This window comes from Scyliorhinus torazame, chromosome 15 (assembly GCF_047496885.1).
Source record: "Scyliorhinus torazame isolate Kashiwa2021f chromosome 15, sScyTor2.1, whole genome shotgun sequence".
Lineage (NCBI taxonomy): Eukaryota > Metazoa > Chordata > Chondrichthyes > Carcharhiniformes > Scyliorhinidae > Scyliorhinus > Scyliorhinus torazame.
This window is the reverse complement of record NC_092721.1, coordinates 10,938,136-10,963,990: the sequence shown is the minus strand read 5'-3', so window position 1 is coordinate 10,963,990 and position 25,855 is coordinate 10,938,136. Positions and strand designations below refer to the sequence as shown.

The 25,855-nt window shown below is 58.9% G+C and overlaps 1 protein-coding gene across 5 annotated transcripts in view; it reads left to right on the top strand.

The window, feature by feature from the left end:
* Positions 1-692: 692 nt before the first annotated feature.
* ubac2 (UBA domain containing 2) overlaps positions 693-25,855 on the top strand; it is a 353,572-nt gene continuing 328,409 nt past the window's right edge. For 4 of the 5 annotated variants that reach the window (XM_072476077.1, XM_072476075.1, XM_072476073.1 and 1 more), the window contains exon 1: positions 693-747. In XM_072476077.1, coding sequence (XP_072332178.1) covers positions 717-747 — 31 coding nt within the window. In that variant the 5' untranslated portion in view covers positions 693-716. Of the gene's footprint in view, positions 748-15,768; positions 15,824-25,855 lie in introns of all 5 variants that reach the window. The other variant, XM_072476076.1, reaches the window with a different exon arrangement.

Below are 25,855 nucleotides of genomic sequence, written 5' to 3'. Positions count from 1 at the left end.
TTGCCCTTAGTGTCCAAAATTGCCCTTAGTGTTGGGTGGGGTTGCTGGGTTATGGGGATAGGGTGGAGGTGTTGACCTTGGGTAGGGTGCTCTTTCCAGGAGCTGGTGCAAACTCGATGGGCCGAATGGCCTCCTTCTGCACTGTAAATTCTATGATTCTATGATAAGGATACAGTGCTGGAGATGGGTTAGAGTAAATAGGAGCCTGTTGTGTGTCACGGACACGATGGGCCGAGCGGCCTCTGTTGGCTGCTGGGAAACTACTGAAACCATGATTCCCTCCGATTCGCCCAGTGGGAGAGAGACCGGGCACAGCATAATAATAATAATGGCTTATTGTCACGAATAGGCTTCAATGAAGTTACTGTGAAAAGCCCCTAGTCGCCACATTCTGGCACCTGTTCGGGGAGGCTGGTACGGGAATTGAACCCGCGCTGCTGGTCCTGTTCTGCATTACAAGCCAGCTGTTTAGCTCACTGTGCGAAACCAGCATCGTGGGCAGTGTCAATGGGGCGGGGCTTGGGTCCGGGGCGGGGCTTGGTTCCGGGGCGGGGTTTGGGTCCGGGGCGGGGCTTGGTTCCGGGGCTCGGGGCGGGGCTTGGTTCCGGGGCGGGGTTTGGGTCCGGGGCGGGGCCAGTGGGGTGGGACTCGGCTCCGGGGCGGGGAGGCGGGGGCGGGGCTTGGCGCTCGGGGGCGGAACCAGAGGGGGCGGGACGATGTTCTCCGGTACCGGCTCCAGTGGCCTGTGTGAGTAACCGGGGCTGTGGTCCGGTGGGTGCCCCCCGCGAAGGGGGCTGGGGGCAGCATCGAGCGAGGCCGGGGGCCAGGCCGCTGCTCAGCTCCGGGAGCCGGCGGCGAAACGGCCGCCACGGGGGTGAGGGATCAGAGCGCGGCCTTAACAGAGGCCCGAGAGGGAGAGCAGGCCTCCCGGGACCGGGGAGGAGCCCCCTCCCCCCCGTCAATACCCCCTGACCCCCCCAACCCCCTCACTCCCCCTCCCTACCCCCATCACCCACACCCCACCCCCCTCACCCAACCCCCTCACCCCCCTCACCCCACCCCTCTCCCCCCCCGTCACCACCCCCTGACCCCCCCGTCACCACCCCCTGACCCCCCCGTCACCACCCCCTGACCCCCCCCCCCGTCACCACCCCCTGACCCCCCCGTCACCACCCCCTGACCCCCCCGTCACCACCCCCTGACCCCCCCCGTCACCACCCCCTGACCCCCCCCAACCCCTCATCCCCTCACTCCCCCTCCCTACCCCCCCTCACCCCCCATCACCCACACCCCACCCCCCTCACCCCCCTCACCCAACCCCCTCACCCAACCCCCTCACCCCCCCCACACCCCTCTCACCCCCCTGTCACCACCCCCTGACCCCCTCATCCCCTCACTCCCCCTCCCTACCCCCCTCACCCCCCTCACCCAACCCCCTCACCCCCCTCACCCAACCCCCTCACCCCCCCACACCCCCTCTCCCCCCCCCACCCCCCCACACCCCTCTCCCCCCCCCACCCCCTGACCCCCCCCGTCACCACCCCCTGACCCCCCCCCGTCACCACCCCCTGACCCCCCCCGTCACCACCCCCTGACCCCCCCGTCACCACCCCCTGACCCCCCCCCGTCACCACCCCCTGACCCCCCCCCCGTCACCACCCCCTGACCCCCCCCCCGTCACCACCCCCTGACCCCCCCCCCGTCACCACCCCCTGACCCCCCCCCCCGTCACCACCCCCTGACGCCCCAACCCCTCATCCTCTCACTCCCCCTCCCTACCCCCCTCACCCCCCCCCCATCACCCACACCCCACCCCCCCTCACCTACCCCCCTCACCCCCCCATCACCCACACCCCACCCCCCTCACCCAACCCCCCCCACACCCCTCTCACCCCCCGTCACCACCCCCTGACCCCCCCAACCCCACCCCCTGACCCCCCCCAACCCCCTCATCCCCTCCCCTCACTCCCCCTCACCCACCCCATCCCCTCACTCCCCCTCACCCACCCCCTACCCCCCTCACCCACCCCCTGCCCCCCTCACCCACCCCCCACCCCCTACCCCCCTCACCCACCCCCTACCCCCCTCACCCACCCCTACCCCCCTCACCCACCCCTACCCCCTCACCCACCCCTACCCCCCTCACCCACCCCTACCCCCCTCACCCACCCCCTACCCCCCTCACCTACCCCCCTCACCCACCCCCTACCCCCTCACCCATCCCCCCTCACCCATCCCCCCTCACCCAACCCCCTCATCCCACCCCCCTCACCCCCCCACCTCACCCCCCCACACCATCACCCCCCACACCCCCTCATCCCCTCACTCCCCCTCACCCACCCCCTACCCCCTCACCCCCCATCACCCACTCCCCACCCCTCACCCACCCCTACCCCCCTCACCCACCCCTACCCCCCTCACCCACCCCTACCCCCCTCACCCACCCCTACCCCCCTCACCCACCCCTACCCCCCTCACCCACCCCTACCCCCCTCACCCACCCCTACCCCCCTCACCCACCCCCTACCCCTCTCACCCACCCCCTACCCCTCTCACCCACCCCCTACCCCTCTCACCCACCCCCTACCCCTCTCACCCACCCCCTACCCCTCTCACCCACCCCCTACCCCTCTCACCCACCCCCTACCCCTCTCACCCACCCCCTACCCCTCTCACCCACCCACTACCCCTCCCACCCACTACCCCCCTCACCCACCCCCTCACCCATCCCCCCTCATCCCACCCCCCTCATCCCACCCCCCTCACCCCCCCCACACCATCACCCCCCCACACCCCCACCCCTCTCACCCCCCCACCCCCACCCCTCTCACCCCCCTTCACCCCCACTCCCCCTCACCCACACCCTCACCCACCCCCTGCTCACCCCCCCACCCCCACTCACCCCAACCCCCGCCTCACGCCCCACCCCCCTCACCCCCACACCCCCTTCACCCCCCACCCCCCTTCACCCCCCACCCCTCCTCACCCCCCCAACCCCCCTCACCCCCCCAACCCCCCCTCACCCCCCTCACCCCCCCAACCCCTCACCCCCCAACCCCTCACCCCCCAACCCCTCACCCCCCAACCCCTCACCCCCCAACCCCTCACCCCCCAACCCCTCACCCCCCAACCCCTCACCCCCCCAACCCCTCACCCCCCCAACCCCTCACCCCCCCAACCCCTCACCCCCCCACCCCTCACCCCCCCAACCCCTCACCCCCCCCACCCGCTCACCCCCCCCACCCGCTCACCCCCCCCACCCGCTCACCCCCCCCACCCGCTCACCCCCCCCACCCGCTCACCCCCCCCCCCGCTCACCCCCCCCCACCCGCTCACCCCCCCACCCGCTCACCCCCCCCACCCGCTCACCCCCCCCACCCGCTCACCCCCCCACCCGCTCACCCCCCCCACCCGCTCACCCCCCCCACCCGCTCACCCCCCCACCCGCTCACCCCCCCCACCCGCTCACCCCCCCCACCCGCTCACCCCCCCCACCCGCTCACCCCCCCCACCCGCTCACCCCCCCCACCCGCTCACCCCCCCCACCCGCTCACCCCCCCCACCCGCTCACCCCCCCACCCGCTCACCCCCCCCACCCGCTCACCCCCCCCACCCGCTCACCCCCCCACCCGCTCACCCCCCCACCCGCTCACCCCCCCTACCCGCTCACCCCCCCCACCCGCTCACCCCCCCCACCCGCTCACCCCCCCCACCCGCTCACCCCCCCCACCCGCTCACCCCCCCCACCCGCTCACCCCCCCCACCCGCTCACCCCCCCCCACCCGCTCACCCCCCCCACCCGCTCACCCCCCCCACCCGCTCACCCCCCCCACCCGCTCACCCCCCCCACCCGCTCACCCCCCCCACCCGCTCACCCCCCCCACCCGCTCACCCCCCCCACCCGCTCACCCCCCCCCACCCGCTCACCCCCCCCACCCGCTCACCCCCCCCACCCGCTCACCCCCCCCACCCGCTCACCCCCCCCACCCGCTCACCCCCCCACCCGCTCACCCCCCCACCCGCTCACCCCCCCACCCGCTCACCCCCCCCACCCGCTCACCCCCCCCACCCGCTCACCCCCCCCACCCGCTCACCCCCCCCACCCGCTCACCCCCCCCACCCGCTCACCCCCCCCACCCGCTCACCCCCCCCACCCGCTCACCCCCCCCACCCGCTCACCCCCCCCACCCGCTCACCCCCCCCACCCGCTCACCCCCCCCACCCGCTCACCCCCCCACCCGCTCACCCCCCCCACCCGCTCACCCCCCCCACCCGCTCACCCCCCCCACCCGCTCACCCCCCCCACCCGCTCACCCCCCCCACCCGCTCACCCCCCCCACCCGCTCACCCCCCCCACCCGCTCACCCCCCCCACCCGCTCACCCCCCCCACCCGCTCACCCCCCCCACCCGCTCACCCCCCCCACCCGCTCACCCCCCCACCCGCTCACCCCCCCACCCGCTCACCCCCCCACCCGCTCACCCCCCCACCCGCTCACCCCCCCCACCCGCTCACCCCCCCCACCCGCTCACCCCCCCCACCCGCTCACCCCCCCCACCCGCTCACCCCCCCACCCGCTCACCCCCCCACCCGCTCACCCCCCCCACCCGCTCACCCCCCCCACCCGCTCACCCCCCCACCCGCTCACCCCCCCCACCCGCTCACCCCCCCACCCGCTCACCCCCCCACCCGCTCACCCCCCCACCCGCTCACCCCCCCACCCGCTCACCCCCCCACCCGCTCACCCCCCCACCCGCTCACCCCCCCACCCGCTCACCCCCCCACCCGCTCACCCCCCCACCCGCTCACCCCCCCACCCGCTCACCCCCCCACCCGCTCACCCCCCCACCCGCTCACCCCCCCACCCGCTCACCCCCCCACCCGCTCACCCCCCCACCCGCTCACCCCCCCACCCGCTCACCCCCCCACCCGCTCACCCCCCCACCCGCTCACCCCCCCACCCGCTCACCCCCCCACCCGCTCACCCCCCCACCCGCTCACCCCCCCACCCGCTCACCCCCCCACCCGCTCACCCCCCCACCCGCTCACCCCCCCACCCGCTCACCCCCCCACCCGCTCACCCCCCCACCCGCTCACCCCCCCACCCGCTCACCCCCCCACCCGCTCACCCCCCCACCCGCTCACCCCCCCACCCGCTCACCCCCCCACCCGCTCACCCCCCCACCCGCTCACCCCCCCACCCGCTCACCCCCCCACCCGCTCACCCCCCCACCCGCTCACCCCCCCACCCGCTCACCCCCCCACCCGCTCACCCCCCCACCCGCTCACCCCCCCACCCGCTCACCCCCCCACCCGCTCACCCCCCCACCCGCTCACCCCCCCACCCGCTCACCCCCCCACCCGCTCACCCCCCCACCCGCTCACCCCCCCACCCGCTCACCCCCCCACCCGCTCACCCCCCCACCCGCTCACCCCCCCACCCGCTCACCCCCCCACCCGCTCACCCCCCCACCCGCTCACCCCCCCACCCGCTCACCCCCCCACCCGCTCACCCCCCCACCCGCTCACCCCCCCACCCGCTCACCCCCCCCCCCACCCGCTCACCCCCCCACCCGCTCACCCCCCCACCCGCTCACCCCCCCACCCGCTCACCCCCCCACCCGCTCACCCCCCCACCCGCTCACCCCCCCACCCGCTCACCCCCCCACCCGCTCACCCCCCCACCCGCTCACCCCCCCACCCGCTCACCCCCCCACCCGCTCACCCCCCCACCCGCTCACCCCCCCACCCGCTCACCCCCCCACCCGCTCACCCCCCCACCCGCTCACCCCCCCACCCGCTCACCCCCCCACCCGCTCACCCCCCCACCCGCTCACCCCCCCACCCGCTCACCCCCCCACCCGCTCACCCCCCCACCCGCTCACCCCCCCACCCGCTCACCCCCCCACCCGCTCACCCCCCCACCCGCTCACCCCCCCACCCGCTCACCCCCCCACCCGCTCACCCCCCCACCCGCTCACCCCCCCACCCGCTCACCCCCCCACCCGCTCACCCCCCCACCCGCTCACCCCCCCACCCGCTCACCCCCCCACCCGCTCACCCCCCCACCCGCTCACCCCCCCACCCGCTCACCCCCCCACCCGCTCACCCCCCCACCCGCTCACCCCCCCACCCGCTCACCCCCCCACCCGCTCACCCCCCCACCCGCTCACCCCCCCACCCGCTCACCCCCCCACCCGCTCACCCCCCCACCCGCTCACCCCCCCACCCGCTCACCCCCCCACCCGCTCACCCCCCCACCCGCTCACCCCCCCACCCGCTCACCCCCCCACCCGCTCACCCCCCCACCCGCTCACCCCCCCACCCGCTCACCCCCCCACCCGCTCACCCCCCCACCCGCTCACCCCCCCACCCGCTCACCCCCCCACCCGCTCACCCCCCCACCCGCTCACCCCCCCACCCGCTCACCCCCCCACCCGCTCACCCCCCCACCCGCTCACCCCCCCACCCGCTCACCCCCCCACCCGCTCACCCCCCCACCCGCTCACCCCCCCACCCGCTCACCCCCCCACCCGCTCACCCCCCCACCCGCTCACCCCCCCACCCGCTCACCCCCCCACCCGCTCACCCCCCCACCCGCTCACCCCCCCACCCGCTCACCCCCCCACCCGCTCACCCCCCCACCCGCTCACCCCCCCACCCGCTCACCCCCCCACCCGCTCACCCCCCCACCCGCTCACCCCCCCACCCGCTCACCCCCCCACCCGCTCACCCCCCCACCCGCTCACCCCCCCACCCGCTCACCCCCCCACCCGCTCACCCCCCCACCCGCTCACCCCCCCACCCGCTCACCCCCCCACCCGCTCACCCCCCCACCCGCTCACCCCCCCACCCGCTCACCCCCCCACCCGCTCACCCCCCCACCCGCTCACCCCCCCACCCGCTCACCCCCCCACCCGCTCACCCCCCCACCCGCTCACCCCCCCACCCGCTCACCCCCCCACCCGCTCACCCCCCCACCCGCTCACCCCCCCACCCGCTCACCCCCCCACCCGCTCACCCCCCCCACCCGCTCACCCCCCCACCCGCTCACCCCCCCACCCGCTCACCCCCCCCACCCGCTCACCCCCCCACCCGCTCACCCCCCCCACCCGCTCACCCCCCCCACCCGCTCACCCCCCCACCCGCTCACCCCCCCCACCCGCTCACCCCCCCACCCGCTCACCCCCCCCACCCGCTCACCCCCCCCACCCGCTCACCCCCCCCACCCGCTCACCCCCCCCACCCGCTCACCCCCCCCACCCGCTCACCCCCCCCACCCGCTCACCCCCCCCACCCGCTCACCCCCCCCACCCGCTCACCCCCCCCACCCGCTCACCCCCCCCACCCGCTCACCCCCCCCACCCGCTCACCCCCCCCACCCGCTCACCCCCCCCACCCGCTCACCCCCCCCACCCGCTCACCCCCCCCACCCGCTCACCCCCCCCACCCGCTCACCCCCCCCACCCGCTCACCCCCCCCACCCGCTCACCCCCCCCACCCGCTCACCCCCCCCACCCGCTCACCCCCCCACCCGCTCACCCCCCCACCCGCTCACCCCCCCCACCCGCTCACCCCCCCCACCCGCTCACCCCCCCACCCGCTCACCCCCCCACCCGCTCACCCCCCCACCCGCACACCCCCCCCCACCCGCTCACCCCCCCCACCCGCTCACCCCCCCCACCCGCTCACCCCCCCCACCCGCTCACCCCCCCCACCCGCTCACCCCCCCCACCCGCTCACCCCCCCCACCCGCTCACCCCCCCCACCCGCTCACCCCAGATCCTCCCCCTCCCCCCCAGATCCTCCCCCTCCCCCCCAGATCCTCCCCCCGCAGACCCTCCACCTCCCACCCAGACCCTCCCCCTCTCCCCCAGATCCTCCCCCCGCAGACCCTCCACCTCCCCACAGACCCTCCGCCTCCCCCCCCGACCCTCCGCCTCCCCCCCCGACCCTCCGCCTCCCCCCCCGACCCTCCGCCTCCCCCCCCCGACCCTCCGCCTCCCCCCCCCGACCCTCCGCCTCCCCCCCGACCCTCCGCCTCCCCCCGACCCTCCGCCTCCCCCCCCGACCCTCCGCCTCCCACCCCGACCCTTCCGCCTCCCCGACCCTCCGCCTCCCCGCCCCCACCCTCCACCTCCCCGCCCCCACCTCTCCCCCACCCTCCACCTCTCCCCCACCCTCCACCTCTCCCCCACCCTCCACCTCTCCCCCACCCTCCACCTCTCCCCCACCCTCCACCTCTCCCCCACCCCCACCCTCAACCTCTCCCCCACCCCCACCCTCCACCTCTCCCCCACCCCCACCCTCCACCTCTCCCCCACCCCCACCTCTCCCCCACCCCCACCCTCCACCTCTCCCCCACCCCCACCCTCCACCTCTCCCCCACCCTCCACCTCTCCCCACCCTCCCCCTCCCCCCACCCCCTGCCCGCCTCCCCCTCCCCCCCACCCTCCCCCTCCCCCCCCCACCCTCCCCCTCCCCCCCACCCTCCCCCTCCCCCCCACCCTCCCCCTCCCCCCCCACCCTCCCCCTCCCCCCCTCCCCCCCACCCTCCCCCTCCCCTCCCCCCCTCCCCCCCACCCTCCCCCTCCCCTCCCCCCCACCCTCACCCTCCCCTCACCACCCTACCCCCACCCTCCCACTCCGCCCACCCTCCCACTCCGCCCACCCTCCCACTCCGCCCACCCTCCCACTCCGCCCACCCTCCCACTCCGCCCACCCTCCCACTCCGCCCACCCTCCCACTCCGCCCACCCTCCCACTCCGCCCACCCTCCCACTCCGCCCACCCTCCCACTCCGCCCACCCTCCCACTCCGCCCACCCTCCCACTCCGCCCACCCTCCCACTCCGCCCACCCTCCCACTCCGCCCACCCCCGCCCCACCCTCCCACTCCCCATCCCACCCTCCCACTCCTCCCCCCCTCCCCCCCTCCCCCACTCCCCCCTCCCCTCCCCTCCCCCTCCCCTCCCCTCCCCTCCCCCTCCCCTCCCCCTCCCCTCCCCCTCCCCCTCCCCCTCCCCCTCCCCTGGAACCATATCCTCCTTTTCCCCTCTGCCTTCCCTTTAAATACGTCTGGGCAATTCACCTCATCCACTCCTCCCTGTGGTGAGTTCCACCTTAAACTAGTTTTTCCTGAATTCCCTCTGGGATTTATTTATTGGTGACTGTCTTTTGGTCCACCCTGGCCCCCACAGATTGAAACATTAAGAGGTGCTGCTTGTGTATTAGAAACAGGAAGTGTTGGTAAAATTCAGCAGGTATGGCAGCATTTGTGGGGAGGGCAAAAGAGAGTTAACAGGCCGGATTTTCTTGTCCTGATATCGGAGGGCGTTGTCGCAGGTGGACAGAAAAGTTCGGCTTTCCAAATTGTCTCGTCCTGCCCGCGACAATGCCCTCCAGCACCATTGCGGAGAAAATCTCGCCCAATGTTTCAGGTCTAATATAATTCTCCTTCAGAAGAGTCTTCTATTCCGAAGAAGAGGCTTATTTGACCTGAAACGTTAACTCTGTTTTTCTTTCCCGAGATGCTGTCAGACCCGAATCTTTCCAGCACTTGTAATCTTAATTTCAGATTTTCAGTGCTTTGTTTTTGTTTCGATGTTTGATGTGTCTGATCATAAATTCTATTATTTTTCTGATTATTGATGATAATCTTTATTGTCACAAGTAGGCTGACAGTACCACTGCCTTGAAGTTACTGTGAAAAGCCCTAGTCGCCACATTCCGACGCCTGTTCGGGTACACCGAGGGAGAATTCAGAATGTCCAATTCACCTAACAGCACGTCTTTCGAGACTTGTGGGAGGAAACCGGAGCACCCGGAGGAAACCCACAGGCAGACACGGGGAGAACGTGCAGACTCTGCACAGACAGTGACCCAAGCCGCGAATTCAACCCACGTCCCTGGTGTAGTGAAGCAACAGTGCTAACCACTGTGCTATCGTACCATACTGTATTGAGGTCAAGCTGGGTTGACTTGTTCACCTTGCTTAAATTTGGTTAAGTAAGACTTACTGTGCCCACCCCAGTCCAACGCCGACATCTCCACATCATTGCTTAAATTTGGAAGCGACGCTGCTCTTGTTTCCCAAATGCCTTAACGAAACAAAGCTAATTTGTAAAACTGCAACTTCTCAGTATTTTAATGCATTTTTAGTAAGATTAGGAAGGTATTTGAGAGAGTCAATGAGGAGAAATAACTTGTGGAGGGGTTGTTAACCAGGAGCAGAATTTTAGGTCACTCACACTGACCGCGTCTTTATTGGGGAAACGCTAAAGAATCATAGAATTTACAGTGCAGAAGGAGGCCATTCGGCCCATCGAGTCTTCACCGGCTCTTGGAAAGAGCACCCTACCCAAGGTCAACACTGCCACCCCATCACCCAGTAACCCAGTAACCCCACCCAACACTAAGGGCAATTTTGGACACTATGGGCAATTTATCATGGCCAATCCACCTAACCTGCACATCTTTGGACTGTGGGAGGAAACCGGAGCACCCGGAGGAAACCTACGCACACACTGGGAGGATGTGCAGACTCCGCACAGGCAGTGACCCAAGCCGGAATCGAACCTGGGACCTTGGAGCTGTGAAGCAATTGTGCTATCCACAAGGCTACCGTGCTGCCCGTTAGGGGGCATGGGATACAGGGACATTTGGCTGTCTGGATACAGAATTGGCTGGCCGAAAGAAGACAGCGAGTGGTTGTGGATGGAAAGTATTCCGCCTGGGGGGGGGGTCAGTGACCAGTGGTGTCCCGCAGGAATCTGTTCTCGGACCTCTGCTCTTTGTGATTTTTATAAATGACTTGGATGAGGAAGTGGAAGGGTGGGTTAGTAAGTTTGCCGATGACACGAAGGTTGGGGGAGTTGTAGATAGTGTTGAGGGCTGTTGCAGGTTACAACAGGACATTGACAGGATGCAGAGCTGGGCTGAGAAGTGGCAGATGGAGTTCAACCTAGATAAATGTGAAGTGATTCATTTTGCATGGTCGAATTTGCATGCTGAATACAGGGTTAAAGGCAGGATTCTTGGACGTGTGGAGGAACAGAGGGATTAACATAGAACATACAGTGCAGAAGGAGGCCATTCGGCCCATCGAGTTTGCATCAACCCACTTAAGCCCTCAATTCCACCTATCCCTATAACCGAATAACCCCTCCTAACCTTTTTTGGTCACTGAGGGCAACTTATCATGGCCAATCCATCTAACCTGCATGTGTTTAGACTGTGGGAGGAAACCGGAGCACCCGGAGGAAACCGACGTAGACACGGGGAGAACGTGCAGACTCCTCACAGACAGTGACCCAGCGGGGAATCGAACCTGGGACCCTGGCGCAGTGAAGCCACAGTGCTATCCACTTGTGCTACCGTACTGCCCTTCAATCTTGGGGTCCACGTACATAGAACCCTCAAAGTTGCCACCCAGGTTGATAGGATTGTTAAGAAGGCGTATGGTGTGTTGGCTTTCATTAACAGGGGCATTGAGTTTAAGAGCCACGAGGGTTTGCTGCAGCTTTATAAAACCCTAGTTAGACCACACTTTGAATATTGTGTCCAGTTCTGGTCGCCTCATTATAGGAAGGATGTGGATGCTTTGGAGAGGGTACAGAGGAGATTTACCAGGATGCTGCCTGGAATGGAGGGCATGTCTTATGAAGAAAGATTGAGGGAGCTATGGCTTTTCTCACTGGAGCGAAGAAGGAAGAGAGGTGACTTGATAGAGGTGTACAAGGTGATGAGAGGCATGGATAGAGTGGATAGCCAGAGACTTTTCCCCAAGGTGGAAATGGCTGTCACGAGGGGACATAATTTTAAGGTGATTGGAGGAAGGTATAGGGGAGATGTCAGAGGTCGGTTCTTTACACAGAGAGTGGTGGGTGTGTGGAATGCACTGCCAGCGGTGGTGGTGGAGTCAGAGTCATTAGGGACATTTAAGCGACTCTTGGACAGGCACATGGACAGCAGTAAATTGAAGGGGTGCAGGTTCGGTTGATCTTAGATTAGGATAAATGGTTGGCACAACATCGTGGGCCGAAGGGCCTGTACTGTACTATTCTATGTTCTATAACCATTTCTTATTTTCGGGGGACTCAAGATATAAAAGGAGTGGTTTATAACACATTTGAGTGTGTTGGCTGTTAAGTACCACCAAATCGGGCCAGTATTTTCTGCAGCCGGTGAGCCGTTTGTTCGGCTTGTTCGTGACGCTCAATTTCTGGGTTTCCTTTGCAGAAGTTGCTACATTTGGGAGATCCAAACAATTGCGGCACCTCCGGGAGCTGAGTGGTTAGGCAAAGCTTATGTGTGTCTCGTTAACCAACCAGATTGAAGAGTTGCTGATGAGCGTCGCAGTGTCAGTTAGAATAGGTGATTCGTTGCCACTTCATATACAGAAAATGAAATAAATGGAGAGAAAGAAAAGTTGGATTAAGGGAGAGAAAGAAAAAAAGAGGAAAAGGAAAATTGGAAAAGAAATTCAACAATTAAAAGTGCCAGAGAGGTTATTTGGCTGTAACTGAGACTTCTCACACTGCTGCAGTAACGTTTTCAAAATCCTGATCTGAAAGACAGTCTTTGTGGCTGCAAAAGGTGCAATTGAGATGTCGTGAAAATGAGATCATCCTTCTTTCCAATCTGTAGATGTTTAGAAAGAGAGGCCTTAATGAGTTTTTGTTATGATTTCTGGGGAATCCCCAGGGAATAGATAATTAGAGACATCGGGCAGGATTCTCCGTTTCTGAGCCTTAGTGTTGATGCCAACGGAGGACCCGTGGACTTTCATGTCGGAAACACGGTGCCAAGCCCGCGCCGATTCTGCTACCGGTGCGCGGCTAGCACCAGCGCCACGTGGAACACCATTGAGACCCACGGAAAATGGTATCGGAATCGCCGGGTCCGTGATGGACACTGGCAGGGCTGACAAGCTGCAGCCGAGCTTAAACAATACACCCCCCCCCCCCCCCCCCCCCCCCCCCACACACACACACACTGATCGGGGCCGGAAAGGTGGGACAGGCTGTGCTGGAGCACCCATACAGCTGATGGGTCGGCTGGGGCCTGAGGGCAGCCAGGGGAGTGCCCCGGGGGGGTCACCTATACGACCCATGGCACCAGGTTTAAAGCGGTCTGTCAGCGGCATGCGGAACTCGACCCATCGGAGGCGGAGAATCGCGGGTGGGCCCACTAATGATATGCGAACTGTGTTGCAACTATGTGCGGCATGCGTTGCATTGACACCGTTTTGGGGAGGCGGAGCATCTCGATTCGGCGTCAAACTGTCCCCTTCGCTATTTTGTCGTCGGGAGCTATTTGCCGCCCGATCGCTTGCCCTGATTTCGATGTTGACAACAAAGAATCTCACCCATTGTGTTTAAACCCTAATCTCCCCGGCCTCCTGCCAATATTTGCCCCTTGACCCTATGTCATTGAAACAGTGCCATTGCTGTTTGTGTGAAAATTGCCTCTGACTTTGCCACACTTCGAAATTGGCTTGAAAGACTTTGGGGTGTTCATAGAATTTACAGTGCAGAAGGAGGCCATTCAGCCCATTGAGTCTGCACCGGCCCTTGGAAGAGCACCCTACATAAGCCCACGCCTCCACCCTATCCCCGTAACCCCACCTAACCTTTTTGGACACTGAGGGCAATTTAGCATGGCCAATCCACCTAAAAGGTACATCTTTGGACTGTGGGAGAAAACCAGAGCACCCGGAGGAATCCCACGCCGACCTGGGGAGAACGTGCAGACTCCGCACAGACAGTGACCCAAGCCAAGAATCGAACCCGAGACCCTGGAGCTGTGAAGCAACTGTGCTACCCATTGTGCTACCATGCTGCCTGTGCTGCCGTGTTGTGTGGTCTCGACAAGATGTACAAATGCAAATTATTTTATCACCAAAGCTAGGGAATAGTGTACCATATATAGAGATGTGAGATGCAATGGAAAGTCTGCTACTACCCATGTCTTTTAATTACGTGGTTAACTTATGCTACACTATTTAAAGCATTAATTTTAATGTAGGTTGGGATCTCTACATACAGACACTTAATTTCCTCTGTGGGTGATTGCAAATAGCAAGGTGTGATGTGAGAACACCTACCCACACCATGCTTATCTGTGGAAGAAAAATAAGACCACCTCATGTCAAGTTTAACCATGATTCAGATTAACTGAAGACACGTTGAAGTAGAATATTCTGGAAACATTCCGCAGAGCATGTAACAGTTAGTATCTCAGAGTGATTGCCTTTCAGAAATGTATTGACCCAGAGAGTGGTCGGGCTGTGGGGTTTGTTACCACGGGAAGTCGTTGAGGCCAAAACATTGCATGTTTTAAAGAAGCAGTTAGATAGATGTAGCACTTTATAGAATCATAGAATTTAGAGTGCAGAAGGAGGCCATTCGGCCCATCGTGTCTGCACCGGCCCTTGGAACCATCACCCCACTTAAGCCCCACACCTCCACCCTATCCCCGTAACCCAGTCTAACCTTTTTTGGACACGAAGGGCAATTTAGCATGGCCAATCCTCCTACTCTGCACATCTTTGGACTGTGGGAGGAAACCGGAGCACCCGGAGGAAACTCACGCACGCACAGGGAGAACGTGCAGACTCCAAAGCATTTAGAGGAACGACACAGTGCTTAGCACTGTTGCCTTACGGCGCTGAGGACACGGATTCAATCCCGGCCCTGGGTCACTGTCTGTGTGGAGTCTGCATATTCTCCCCATGTCTGCGTGGGTTTCCTCCGGGTGCTCCGGTTTCCTCCCACGAGTCCCGAAAGACGGGCTTGTTAGGTGAATTGGACATTCTGAATTCTCCCTCTGTGTACCCGAATAGCGCAAGTGTGTGGCGACGAGGGGATTTTCGCAGTAACTTCATTACATTGTTAATATTAGCCTACTTGTGACACTAATAAAGATTCTTATTATTATTCAATAAGATCATGGCTGATTTGGGCTTCAACTTCACTTTCTCATACCCCTTGATTCCCTGAAACCAAAAATCTGTCTATTCCAGGCTCAAGTGTAATCAACATTGGAGCATCCACAACTTTCTGGGGTAGAGAATGCCAGAGATTCCCAACCCTTTGATTGAAGAAATTGTCCTAACCTGAGATTTTGCCCCCGGGTTTTAGATTGCCCAACCAGCGGAAACAGTCACTGTATCCACCCTATCAAAACCCTTCCGTGATTAAATGACAAATGGAAGGATAATGGACGGTAACTGGAGGAGGTAATTGGAGGTGTAAATGGTTAACAGAGGCACACTCGCAGCTCCTGGTGTCTGCGAAAATGATGGTCATGTACTGAAGTGGCTGAACTCAATGTTGAGGCTGGAAGGTTGTGAAGTGTTTAATTCAAAGTCAAGGTGGTTTGTGTTGAGATTTATTAGAACTGCGTAGGAGGTAACAAGTGGTCAGTTTAAAAAGAAATTGCCTCTCGTCTCTGGTTCTCTCGCCAGTCATGTTCAATCTGTGTCCCTCTGGCTATCGACCCTCCTGACAGTGGAAATGGCTTCACTTTATCTACTCCATTAAAACCCCTCCATTGTGAACACCTAACAGTGGTTAGCACTGTTGCCTCACAGCTCCAGGGTCCCAGGTTTGATTCCAACCTTGGGTCACTGTCTGTGCGGAGTCTGCACGTTCTCCCCGTGTATGTGTGAGTTTCCTCCGGGTGCTCCGGTTTCCTCCCACAAGTCCCGAAAGAGGTGCTGTTAGGTAATTTGGACATTCTGAATTCTCCCTCTCTCTACCCAAACAGGCACCCGAATGTGGCGACGAGGGGCTTTTCACAGTAACTTCATTGCAGTGTTAATGTAAGCCTACTTGTGACACTATTAAAGATTATTATTTTGAAATTGTCGCATGTTGTATTCAGATTATACCTTCAGAATCGTGTCTCGTTTGTGGTCATGAAAGCACAAGCCTTTCCAAATGCAAACAAGTGCCACAGATTGCATTGCTCATGTTGAAGGACTGGTTAATGAGTCAGGACTGGAGCAACCCAGAATTTTTAGTTTTCAAATGAAGCACTTAAAGGTAGACAAGGAAAAGATATATCTGAAAAAACAGTTTAAATTGCGAGGTTTGGACAAGGGAGACATGTTACCAAACAACATATTTAAGGGCAGGTATGAGGAAGTATCTTTTCAGAGCGTAATCAATGCCTGTATTCAGCTCCTGGATACATTTGTATTGGAAAAACCTGAGAACCTTTTAAGAGGGACATTAGTGAACCAAATAGGTTTTTATGACAATCGACAATGGTTTCATGATCATCATTCGACTTTTAATTGCAGATTTTTATTGAATTCAGATTTCACTACCTGCAGTGGTGGGATTTGAACCCAGGGTCCCCAGAGCATTGCATTGGATCTCACAATTGCTAGTCCAGCGACAATACCACTACGCCACCGCTTCTCCTGTTTGGCTGATTCAAAGACTTTGGGCAGGATGAGAATTTTTAAAAATGCAGCTAATTGTTTTGATATGGAAAGCACTTCCTGAAAGGGCATGGGAAGCAGATTTGATAACTTTCTGGAAGCCTGAACGCCATCGACAATTCGCAAGGTAGGAGTGTGATGGAATCCTCTCCACCAGCACTAAAGTAGAAGAAGAAAGCAGCCTGCTTGATTGGCACCCCATTCACCACACACCATCGCCGTTCCTACACTGCCGCTGGGTCAAAAAAACCTAAAACTCCCTGCCTAACAGCTCTCTGGGTGTACCTACACTGCATGGACTGCAGCAGTTCATGAAGGCGGTAACCACCACCTGAGGACGATTAGAGGTCAGCAACAAATATTGGTCTTGTCAGCGACCCTCACATCCCGTGAATGAATAAAAAATAGGGAACTTGATATGTACTTGAGAAAGGGAAACATTTGCAGGGTAATGGAAAAACGTTTTGGGAATTGGGGCCAACTGGGTAGCCCTTTCACAGGGCCAGCAGAGGCATGATGGGCTGAATGGTCTGCTCCTGTGCTGTATCATTGTCCGATTAGGACTTCCCTGGACAGATGGACAAACATTACTTTCTTCACCTCTACCTGTGTTGTGAACTATGGGAGCGAGCTATCGGAGAAAACTTTCAAAATACCCGTATTACGGAGGTGAAAATACCAAACGTTAAATGTGATCGAACCAGTGGAGCATGTTTTTCATTTTCTATTTACTACATGCTAGTTTAATTTCTTTTTTTGTTGCGATTTTATCAGTTAGTAAAAAGATTTGTATGTATAACAAAACAAAACAAGTGCCATTGGCAAATACATAAACAAAGAAGGCTTTCTTCCCCGTCTCTCATTTGCATGCAAATTTCCTTCTGTCCCGGCAGTGCTCCCGCCCCACCCTACCCTGTCTCTCCCTGTCTACCCCTCCCCTTCCTATTTGCACCCCTACCCTAGTAGGTTGTTGGTTGTGAACAGGTCCTCAAAGAGCTCGTGAACTTCTTCCAAGTGTTGTAAAATTTCCTCTTGGATCCCACAGATCGAGAATTTTATCTTGACTAATTTCAGGAACTTGGCCAGCTCTGAGAGCCACTCCGAGGCCCTAGGTGGTGCTGCCGACTTCCAGCCCAGCAGAAGTCTCGCCTGGCTATCAGTGAGGCGAAGGCCAGGGGGTCCACTACCTTCCCTGTCCAGAACTCTGGATGCTCTGACACCCCGAAGATCGCCACAGATGGGCAGTGCTCCATCTCGACCCCCACACCCTTGGACATGGCCTCAGAAAAGGCCGACCAGAACTCCCTGAGGCAGGACCAGAACTTGTGGGTGTGGTTGGCAGGGCCGCCCTGACACTGCTCATACATATCCTCCACCTCCGGGAAGAACCTGCTCATGTGTGTCTTAGTAAGGTGTGCTCTCTGCACCACCTTGAGTTGCATCAGGCTAATTCCGGCGCAGGAGGAGGTGGTGTTCATTCTGTGCAGTGCCATGATCCAGAGTCCTCCCCCTATCCCCTGGCCCATCTCCTTCCCCCACGTCATCTGGTTTAGTCCAGTGGGGTCCTGATCTTTTCTATAAGTCATCTGTAAATGTCGCCACACTTGCTGTTCCACCACCAGTCCAGCCCTACCAGTGTGCCCAAGAGTATGTCCCCGGGTAGCTGGGGGAATGTTTTGGTATCTGAGTTTGTTCCCTTTCAGGTGTTGGAACTTCTTTGAAAGTTTCCCCCAGGGTCGCCAGTCTATCGTCCACATACACCTCCTTTATTCAGTGTCCCTCTGTCCTCCTTCCATGCCCCAAATGTGACGCCCACCTTTGCCGGTGTGACGTCAGCAGCTCCTCCAGCAATATGGAGGCCGGTTCCTCCGGGAAGCTCTGTATCTCCTTTCTGGCAAAATCTCAAACCTGCATGTATCTAAACATTTCTCCCTGCTCCAGCCCATACTTCGCTTCCAGCTCCTTCAATCCTGCAAACCGACCCCTAAGAAACAAATCTTTTAGTGTCTTAATCCCCTTCTCCCATTTCTGAAAATTTCCATCCCACCTCCCTGGCTCAAATCTGTGGTTCCCCCGAATCGGCATTTCCCTTGACCCTGCCCCCAACCCGAAGTGTTGCCGAAACTGCCTCCAAATTCTCGATTAAGCTATTATTACCGGACTCCCTGAGTATTTCCCCGGAGCTATCGGGAGCGGCGCTGTTGCTAATGCTTTCAATCCCTCCTTCATCTCAGTAGGCCGCAGGATTGAAATGGGGTTTGTTCACTGACCATGACCCCATGAATAAGATTAAATACATTTAATACACAGTGACTGTTTTAAGAGTTATGGAAAATACTTAGTTAATATATATATATATATATATATATATATTTAATTGAGAGTACCCAATTCATTTTTCTAATTAAGGGGCAATTTAGCGTGGCTAATCCACCTAACCTGCACATCTTCGGGTTGTGGGGGCAAAACTGACGCAGACACGGGGAGAATGTGCAAACCCCACACAGACAGTGACCCAGGGCCAGGATCGAACCTGGGACCTCGGCTCGGTGAGCCAGCAGTGCTAACCACTGCACTTAGTTATATATTAATAGAACTATCATGAACTTTAAGTGGTAAAAACAATAGGAATATTTGCACTTGATTGGACACAGAGGGAGCGCACGACTCGCACAGTCAATGTTGTGAGCAATCAGCACGCACCTCAGTTGCCCTCGCTTTCCACGTGTATCACTCCAGTCATACCAGTAGTAAAAAAGCTACGCAGTTGGCAATTAGTGCAATGTGGCAATCCCACGCATGGGCAACAGTCAACAAAATATCTCGAGGGCCGCACTCAGAACCCAGATGGGCCACACGTGGTCCACGGGCCACAGGTTGCCCACCGCTGCTTTAGAGTTTCTCTTCAGTTTCTGACTAATTTACAACAGTGAACACATACAGTAAAAGTGAAAGTAAATGTGTCATTTGGAATGTGAACGGTTTCTGTACTTGTACATTTTGATTAGATGCGATTTGCAAAAGCTGCCCTGAATAGGTGGAGTCTGTGAGGCATTGGTGTGTAGACCACCACAGAAGACACAGGGAGGGATTGGGTCTGTGGATCATGGCCTTTGTACCATGCTAGATTTCTGTATGTAGAATCCGCTAAAGTAATGTGGATCAGCCAGGTAGAAAACAAAGATTCCGTTTATTCACAATATTACACCCTCCACTCCCCGAAGGGCTCCTCTCTCCGCACGCGCGCGCGCCCCCCCCCCCCCCCACCACCACCACCACCACCACCACCACCACCACCACCACCACCACTGTGCTATCGTCACTCTATCAAAACCTTTATTTATAGTCTACTGATTGGTCAAACAATTTGAAATTATTTAGTTGACCGGTACAAAACAAGATAGAAATAGACAATTCAGTACCGGAATAACCACTAAACACTTCCATTGCTTGTCCTGTTGTGGATGAATATTTATTAAGATTATGAAGATAAAATTAGCTGCTTTAATTATTGCAGCAAGACCTGCATTTATATAGCACCTCCCAAAGTGCTTCACAGCCAATGAAATATATTGTGAAGTGTAGTTATAGAACCATAGATGTTTCCAGCATGGAAACAGGCCCTTCGGCCCAGCTTGTCCATGCCGCCCAGTTTCTATCACTAAGCTAGTCCCACTTGCCTGCATTTGGCCCATATCCCTCTATACCCACCCTGCCCATGTAACTGTGTAACTGCCTATGTAGAAAACACAGCAACTAAGCTCCCACAAACATTAATGTGACAATGGTCAGATGATCTGCTCTTATAGTGATGTTAATTGATAAGTATTGGTCAGGACACGGGGGAAGAACAGCCCTGCTCTGGTTGAAAATAATTCCCACGGGGTCTCTTGCGTGTACACCTGAGATGGCTGAAGGGGGTCAGGGTTTGAAGTCTCGTGCCAAATCTGGCACATCAGACAACTTCAGGTTCGATGATTTGCTCAGTTCTCTGGAGTGAGACTTGAACCCACAACTTTCTGACAAAGGGGGGAGAGAGCTAATCGCTGCGTCGTGGCTGACATGTTGACAGGAAGATCTTGATCTGCGAGTTACTTGATCTTAACTATGGTTGCAGCACAACTGTTGGTAACGTTTGAGACAGAGTTTTGCCCCCTAATTGCGACCTAATAACCTGGAGTGGACAGTGTGTATTGTGGATTTAGTGTTAGGATAGAATTGGGCTCTGTTCGGACACCCTTGAAATTAAAGAGCCTGCTGGTTGCCATTGGCGGCTCGATAGCATAGTGGTTAGCACTGTTGCTTCACAGCTCCAGTGTCCCAGGATCGATTCCCGGCTTGGGCCGCTGCCTGTGCGGAGTCTGCACATCCTCCTCGTGTCTGCGTGGGTTTCCCCCGGGTGCTCCGGTTTCCTCTCCCAAGTCCCGAAAAACGTGCTTGTTAGGTGAATTGGACATTCTGAATTCCCCCTCTGTGTACCCGAACAGGTGCCAGAGTGTGGTAACTAGGGGATTTTCACAGTAACCTCATTGCAGCATTTTTAAGATTCGAGAATAGTACCATGATTTAAGAAAGGAGGAAGTGAGAAACTAGGGAACTAAGGCAAAGTTATTTTTTATTTAAATTTAGAGTTCCCAATTTTTTTTTTCAATTAAGGGGCAATTTACTATGGCCAATCCACCTAGGCTTCACATCTTTGGATTGTGGGGGTAAAACCCATGCAGACACGGGGAGAATGTGCAAACTCCACACGGACAATGACCCAGGGCCGGGATCGAACCCGGGTCCTCAGTGCTGTAGGCAGCAGTGGTAACCACTGCGCCGCCGTGTCGCCTATCAGGCCCCCAGTGTCTCCGATCCACCCGCCTCCGACCAAGGCGGCCGCGGACGCTGCCACGTGAGCATCCCGACCGGCGATAGGTGGTTAGTTCCACGCCATCGGGAACTCAGCAGGTCGTGGCCCCCTTGCGGCGCGCGGCGTACTCCCCGGTGACGCCGATTTTCGCTGCCCAGAGAATTGCCGAACCTGTGCCGGGCCTGATTACGGCGGCAAACTGGATTCTCCGTCCTGGCACCGGCAGCGATTTCGGCATGGGGGTGGGGGCGGAGAATCCAGCCCCCTTTATGTGGAGAAGTGCTTCCAGCATTGCCCCTAAACGACCCAGCTCAAAATGTTAAAGTCATGCCTCCTTGTTTTGGACCGTCCCCCTCGCCGCACTCTACCCTACACTGTCGTCCTCAACAACAAAAGTAAATATTGTTCAAACTCAAATAATAGTCGTTCTCGCGTGAATCCAAATTCCTATTTCTTGCCACCCACTCACCACTGAAGTCAAACTCGAGCTGCTGCGAACTTAATCATTTGAAGGCAGCTGTTCAGTTCCTTGTGTCTACACAGAATAATAAAAATGCTTTTTGGTCCCTTTTGCGCTAGCTTTGGGGGCAGAATTAGCAGGAACAGTCTGCGACCTATCAACTCTGCGATCAGCTGATGTACCGTCATAAGCAGTTTGGTGGTGCGAAGATGGGAGAGGATGTATTTCAACCCCTCGAAAATATTACTCGAGCATAAGTCAACCCCCTAGTTTTTCGCTCAAGGCTTGATCTCAGAATCTTTCATGCAAGTGTATACCATACAGTGGATAAAAATAAATTATCAAAGCTTTAAATCGTAATGCATCCTGGTTAGATCATCTGATTAGTTAACAAGATAAAATGACAATGACTGATAGTAAACATCAGAGACAGAAACTACAGATTACATTCATTATTTAATGCATTATTTAAATAAACTGACAGTATTGTATTTGGGTAGGAGTATTTTTTGCAGCTAGTAAAGATTTGCTTGCGAATATGAATACATTTTTTCAGCTGTTTCGCTGTTTAAAATGAGTAGTGATCACTGAAACGCGGAACTTCCTTAATTCCCCTAAATTTACAGAATTATATTTCTCACCCAAACACTTTGGTGCATATACTGTATTTGTGCAGTCAGAAGTCCTGCAAAGCAAGCAATACCCTTGTAATGACCATGTTGAAAACTCTAACTACCTTTGTCAATTTCAGAGGCGATTTTAATTTTGAACATGTGAATTATGTTATTTAGCTAACAGTGAGAAATGGTGACTTGGAAATGCGTATATTTTTTCATATTTCATCTGATATGACATCTCTTTCAAAAGATAGCGCCTCCAACAATGCAGCACTCCCTCAACACTGACCCTCTGACAATGGAGCATTTCCTCAAAGCTGACCCTACAACAATGCTGTGCTCCCTCAACACTGACCCTCTGACAGTGCGGCACTCCCTCAGTACTGACCCTCTGACAGTGCAGCATTCCCTCAGTACTGACCCTCTGACAGTGCAGCACTCCCTCAGTACTGACTCTCTGACAGTGCAGCACTCCCTCAGTACTGACCCTCTGACAATGCAGTACTGACCCTCTGACAGTGCAGCACTCCCTCAGTACTGACCCTCTGACAGTGCAGCACTCCCTCAGTACTGACCCTCTGACAGTGCAGCACTCCCTCAGTACTGACTCTCTGACAGTGCAGCACTCCCTCAGTACTGGCTCTGACAGTGCAGCACTCCCTCAGTACTGACCCTCTGATAGTGCAGCACTCCCTCAATACTTACCCTCTGACAGTGCAGGGCTCCCTCAGTACTGACCCTCTGACAGTGCGGCACTCCCTCAGTACTGACTCTTAGCACTCCCTCAGTACTGACCCTCTGACAGTGCAGCACTCCCTCAGTACTGGCTCTGACAGTGCAGCACTCCCTCAGTACTGACCCTCTGACAGTGCAGCACTCCCTCAGTACTGACCGTCTGACAGTGCAGCACTCCCTCAGTACTGACCCTCTGACAGTGCCGCACTCCCTCAGTACTGACCCTCTGACAGTGCGGCACTCCCTCAGTACTGACCCGCTGACAGTGCAGTGCTCCCTCAGTACTGACCCTCTGACAGTGCAGCACTCCCTCAGTACTGACCCTCTGACAGTGCGGCACTCCCTCAGTACTGACCGTCTGACAGTGCAGCACTCCCTCAGTACTGACCCTCTGACAGTGCCGCACTCCCTCAGTACTGACCCTCTGACAGTGCGGCACTCCCTCAGTACTGACCCGCTGACAGTGCAGTGCTCCCTCAGTACTGACCCTCTGACAGTGCAGCACTCCCTCAGTACTGACCCTCTGACAGTGCGGCACTCCCTCAGTACTGACCCTCTGACAGTGCAGCACTCCCTCAGTACTATCCCTCTGACAGTGCGGCGCTCCCCCAGTACTGACCCTCTGACAGTGCGGCACTCCCTCAGTACTGGCCCTCTGACAGTGCAGCACTCCCTCAGTACTGACCCTCTGACAGTGCAGCACTCCCTCAGTACTGACCCTCTGACAGTGCGGCACTCCCTCAGTACTGACCCTCTGACAGTGCTGCACACCCTCTGCTTCCGTGTGGATCAGTAAGATAGAGTAAAGTATTTTGTCGATTTTAAATAATCTGCCAGGTAAGGTGTGGTGAATGAAATCTGTATACATATGTACCCTTAATGCGTAGGCCACTTTAAGACCGGGTTTGGAACCCTGGGGGACTCCGCATCTGGCTCCGCCCCCAGGAGGCTGTATATAAGGTTACGTTCAGTAGGCAGCGTGCAGTGAGCACACTTCTCGGCAGCTGTCTGGTTCTCTGGTTATTAAAGCCTTTGTATTATCGAACTCCTCTCCTGAGTCGTAATTGCGGGTATCTCAATTTAATAACCAGAGTACATCAAGATGGACAGCGGTCTAAAGCCGGAGAAGCTCAATTTGGACCCTCGGTCGCCGGAAGCCACTGAAATTTTTAAATACTGGCTCCGGTGCTTTGAGGCCTATCTGAATTCCTCAGATTCCTCGCAAGCTGAACTTACTACATGCCTGGGTGGGCCACCGACTATCCTCCGTGATCAAGAAAGCTACGACTTATGAAACAGCGGTCGAAATCCTCGAGAAGTGCTTCGTAAAGCCGATAAATGAGGTACACGCCAGACATTTGCTCTCGACCTGCCGCCAGCGCTCCGGGGAAACGCTAGATGAATACTTGGAGAGACTCACCCCACTCACCAGGAACTGCGACCATAAAGAGGTGACGGCAGAAGTCCACATGAACTTACATTTTCGTGATGCTTTTGTGTCCGGTCTCCGATCCACGTACATCCGGCAGCGGCTCCTAGAAGACGGAGTGAAGGACCTCCAAGGCACGGTAACGCTCGCCTCTTCCCTGGAAGCCGCCCACTATAATCTCCGCACGTACTCCGCGGACCTTATGAACCCCTCTCGATCCCCTCCAGACTCGGCCACACTTCAGGCCTGCGCCGCGCGGCGACCTGCTCACACCGGGGGCCCCCAATGCTATTTCTGTGGGCAAGGCCAGCACTCACGCCAGCGTTGCCCGGCCCGCTCCGCTATCTGCAGCGAATGCGGAAACAAGGGGCACTTCGCGAAGGTCTGCCTGGCTGGGCCCAAAGGCCAGAAACAAAAGGCACATCGGGCCCAGAAATCGAACTCCCGGGACCACAGGCCCCGCAACTCGGCCGCACGGCGGCCGGACACGCCTACTTCCGACACGTCATCGGCCTCATGCGAGTCATGGGGCGGCCATCTTGGCGGCGGCCATCTTCAAAATCCAACACGTGCAACCGACGGCGGCGGCCATTTTGTGACTCCGGGTGGCCATTTTGTGAGTCCGACTCAACCGAGGACTCTGACTGTCCGTAATCTCGGCCGAAGCACCTGCGAAACTCAATGATGCCGGCTCAAATCAACTGCCGCGACACCCCCTGCCTTTTTGACACCGGGAGCACGGAGAGTTTTATCCATCCAGACACGGTAAGACGCTGCTCCCTGCGGACCTATCCCACCTTCCAAACTATCGCCCTCGCATCCGGGTCTCATTCAGTCCAAATCACGGGGTATTGTGTCGCGAACCTCGCGATCCAAGACGCCAAATACGCCCGTTTTAAGCTTTATGTTCTCCCTCACCTCTGCGCCCCCCTGCTGCTCGGTCTGGACTTTCAGTGCAGCCACCGAAGCCTGACCCTGAAGTTCGGCGGACCCCTGACCCCGCTCACGGTATGTAGTCTGGCGACACTCAAAGTTGCACCACCCCCCCCCTCTTCACGAACCTCACCCCCGACTGCAAACCTGTCACCACCACGAGTCGGCGGTACAGTGCCCAAGACATGACTTTCATCAAGTCAGAGGTTCAGCGACTACTAAAAGAAGGGGTCATAGAGGCTAGCTACAGCCCTTGGAGGGCACAAGTAGTGGTAGTCCGCTCCAGGGAAAAACAACGTATGGTGGTGGACTATAGCCAGACCATAAACCGCTTTATGCAACTCGATGCGTACCCACTTCTCCGCATAGCAGAAAT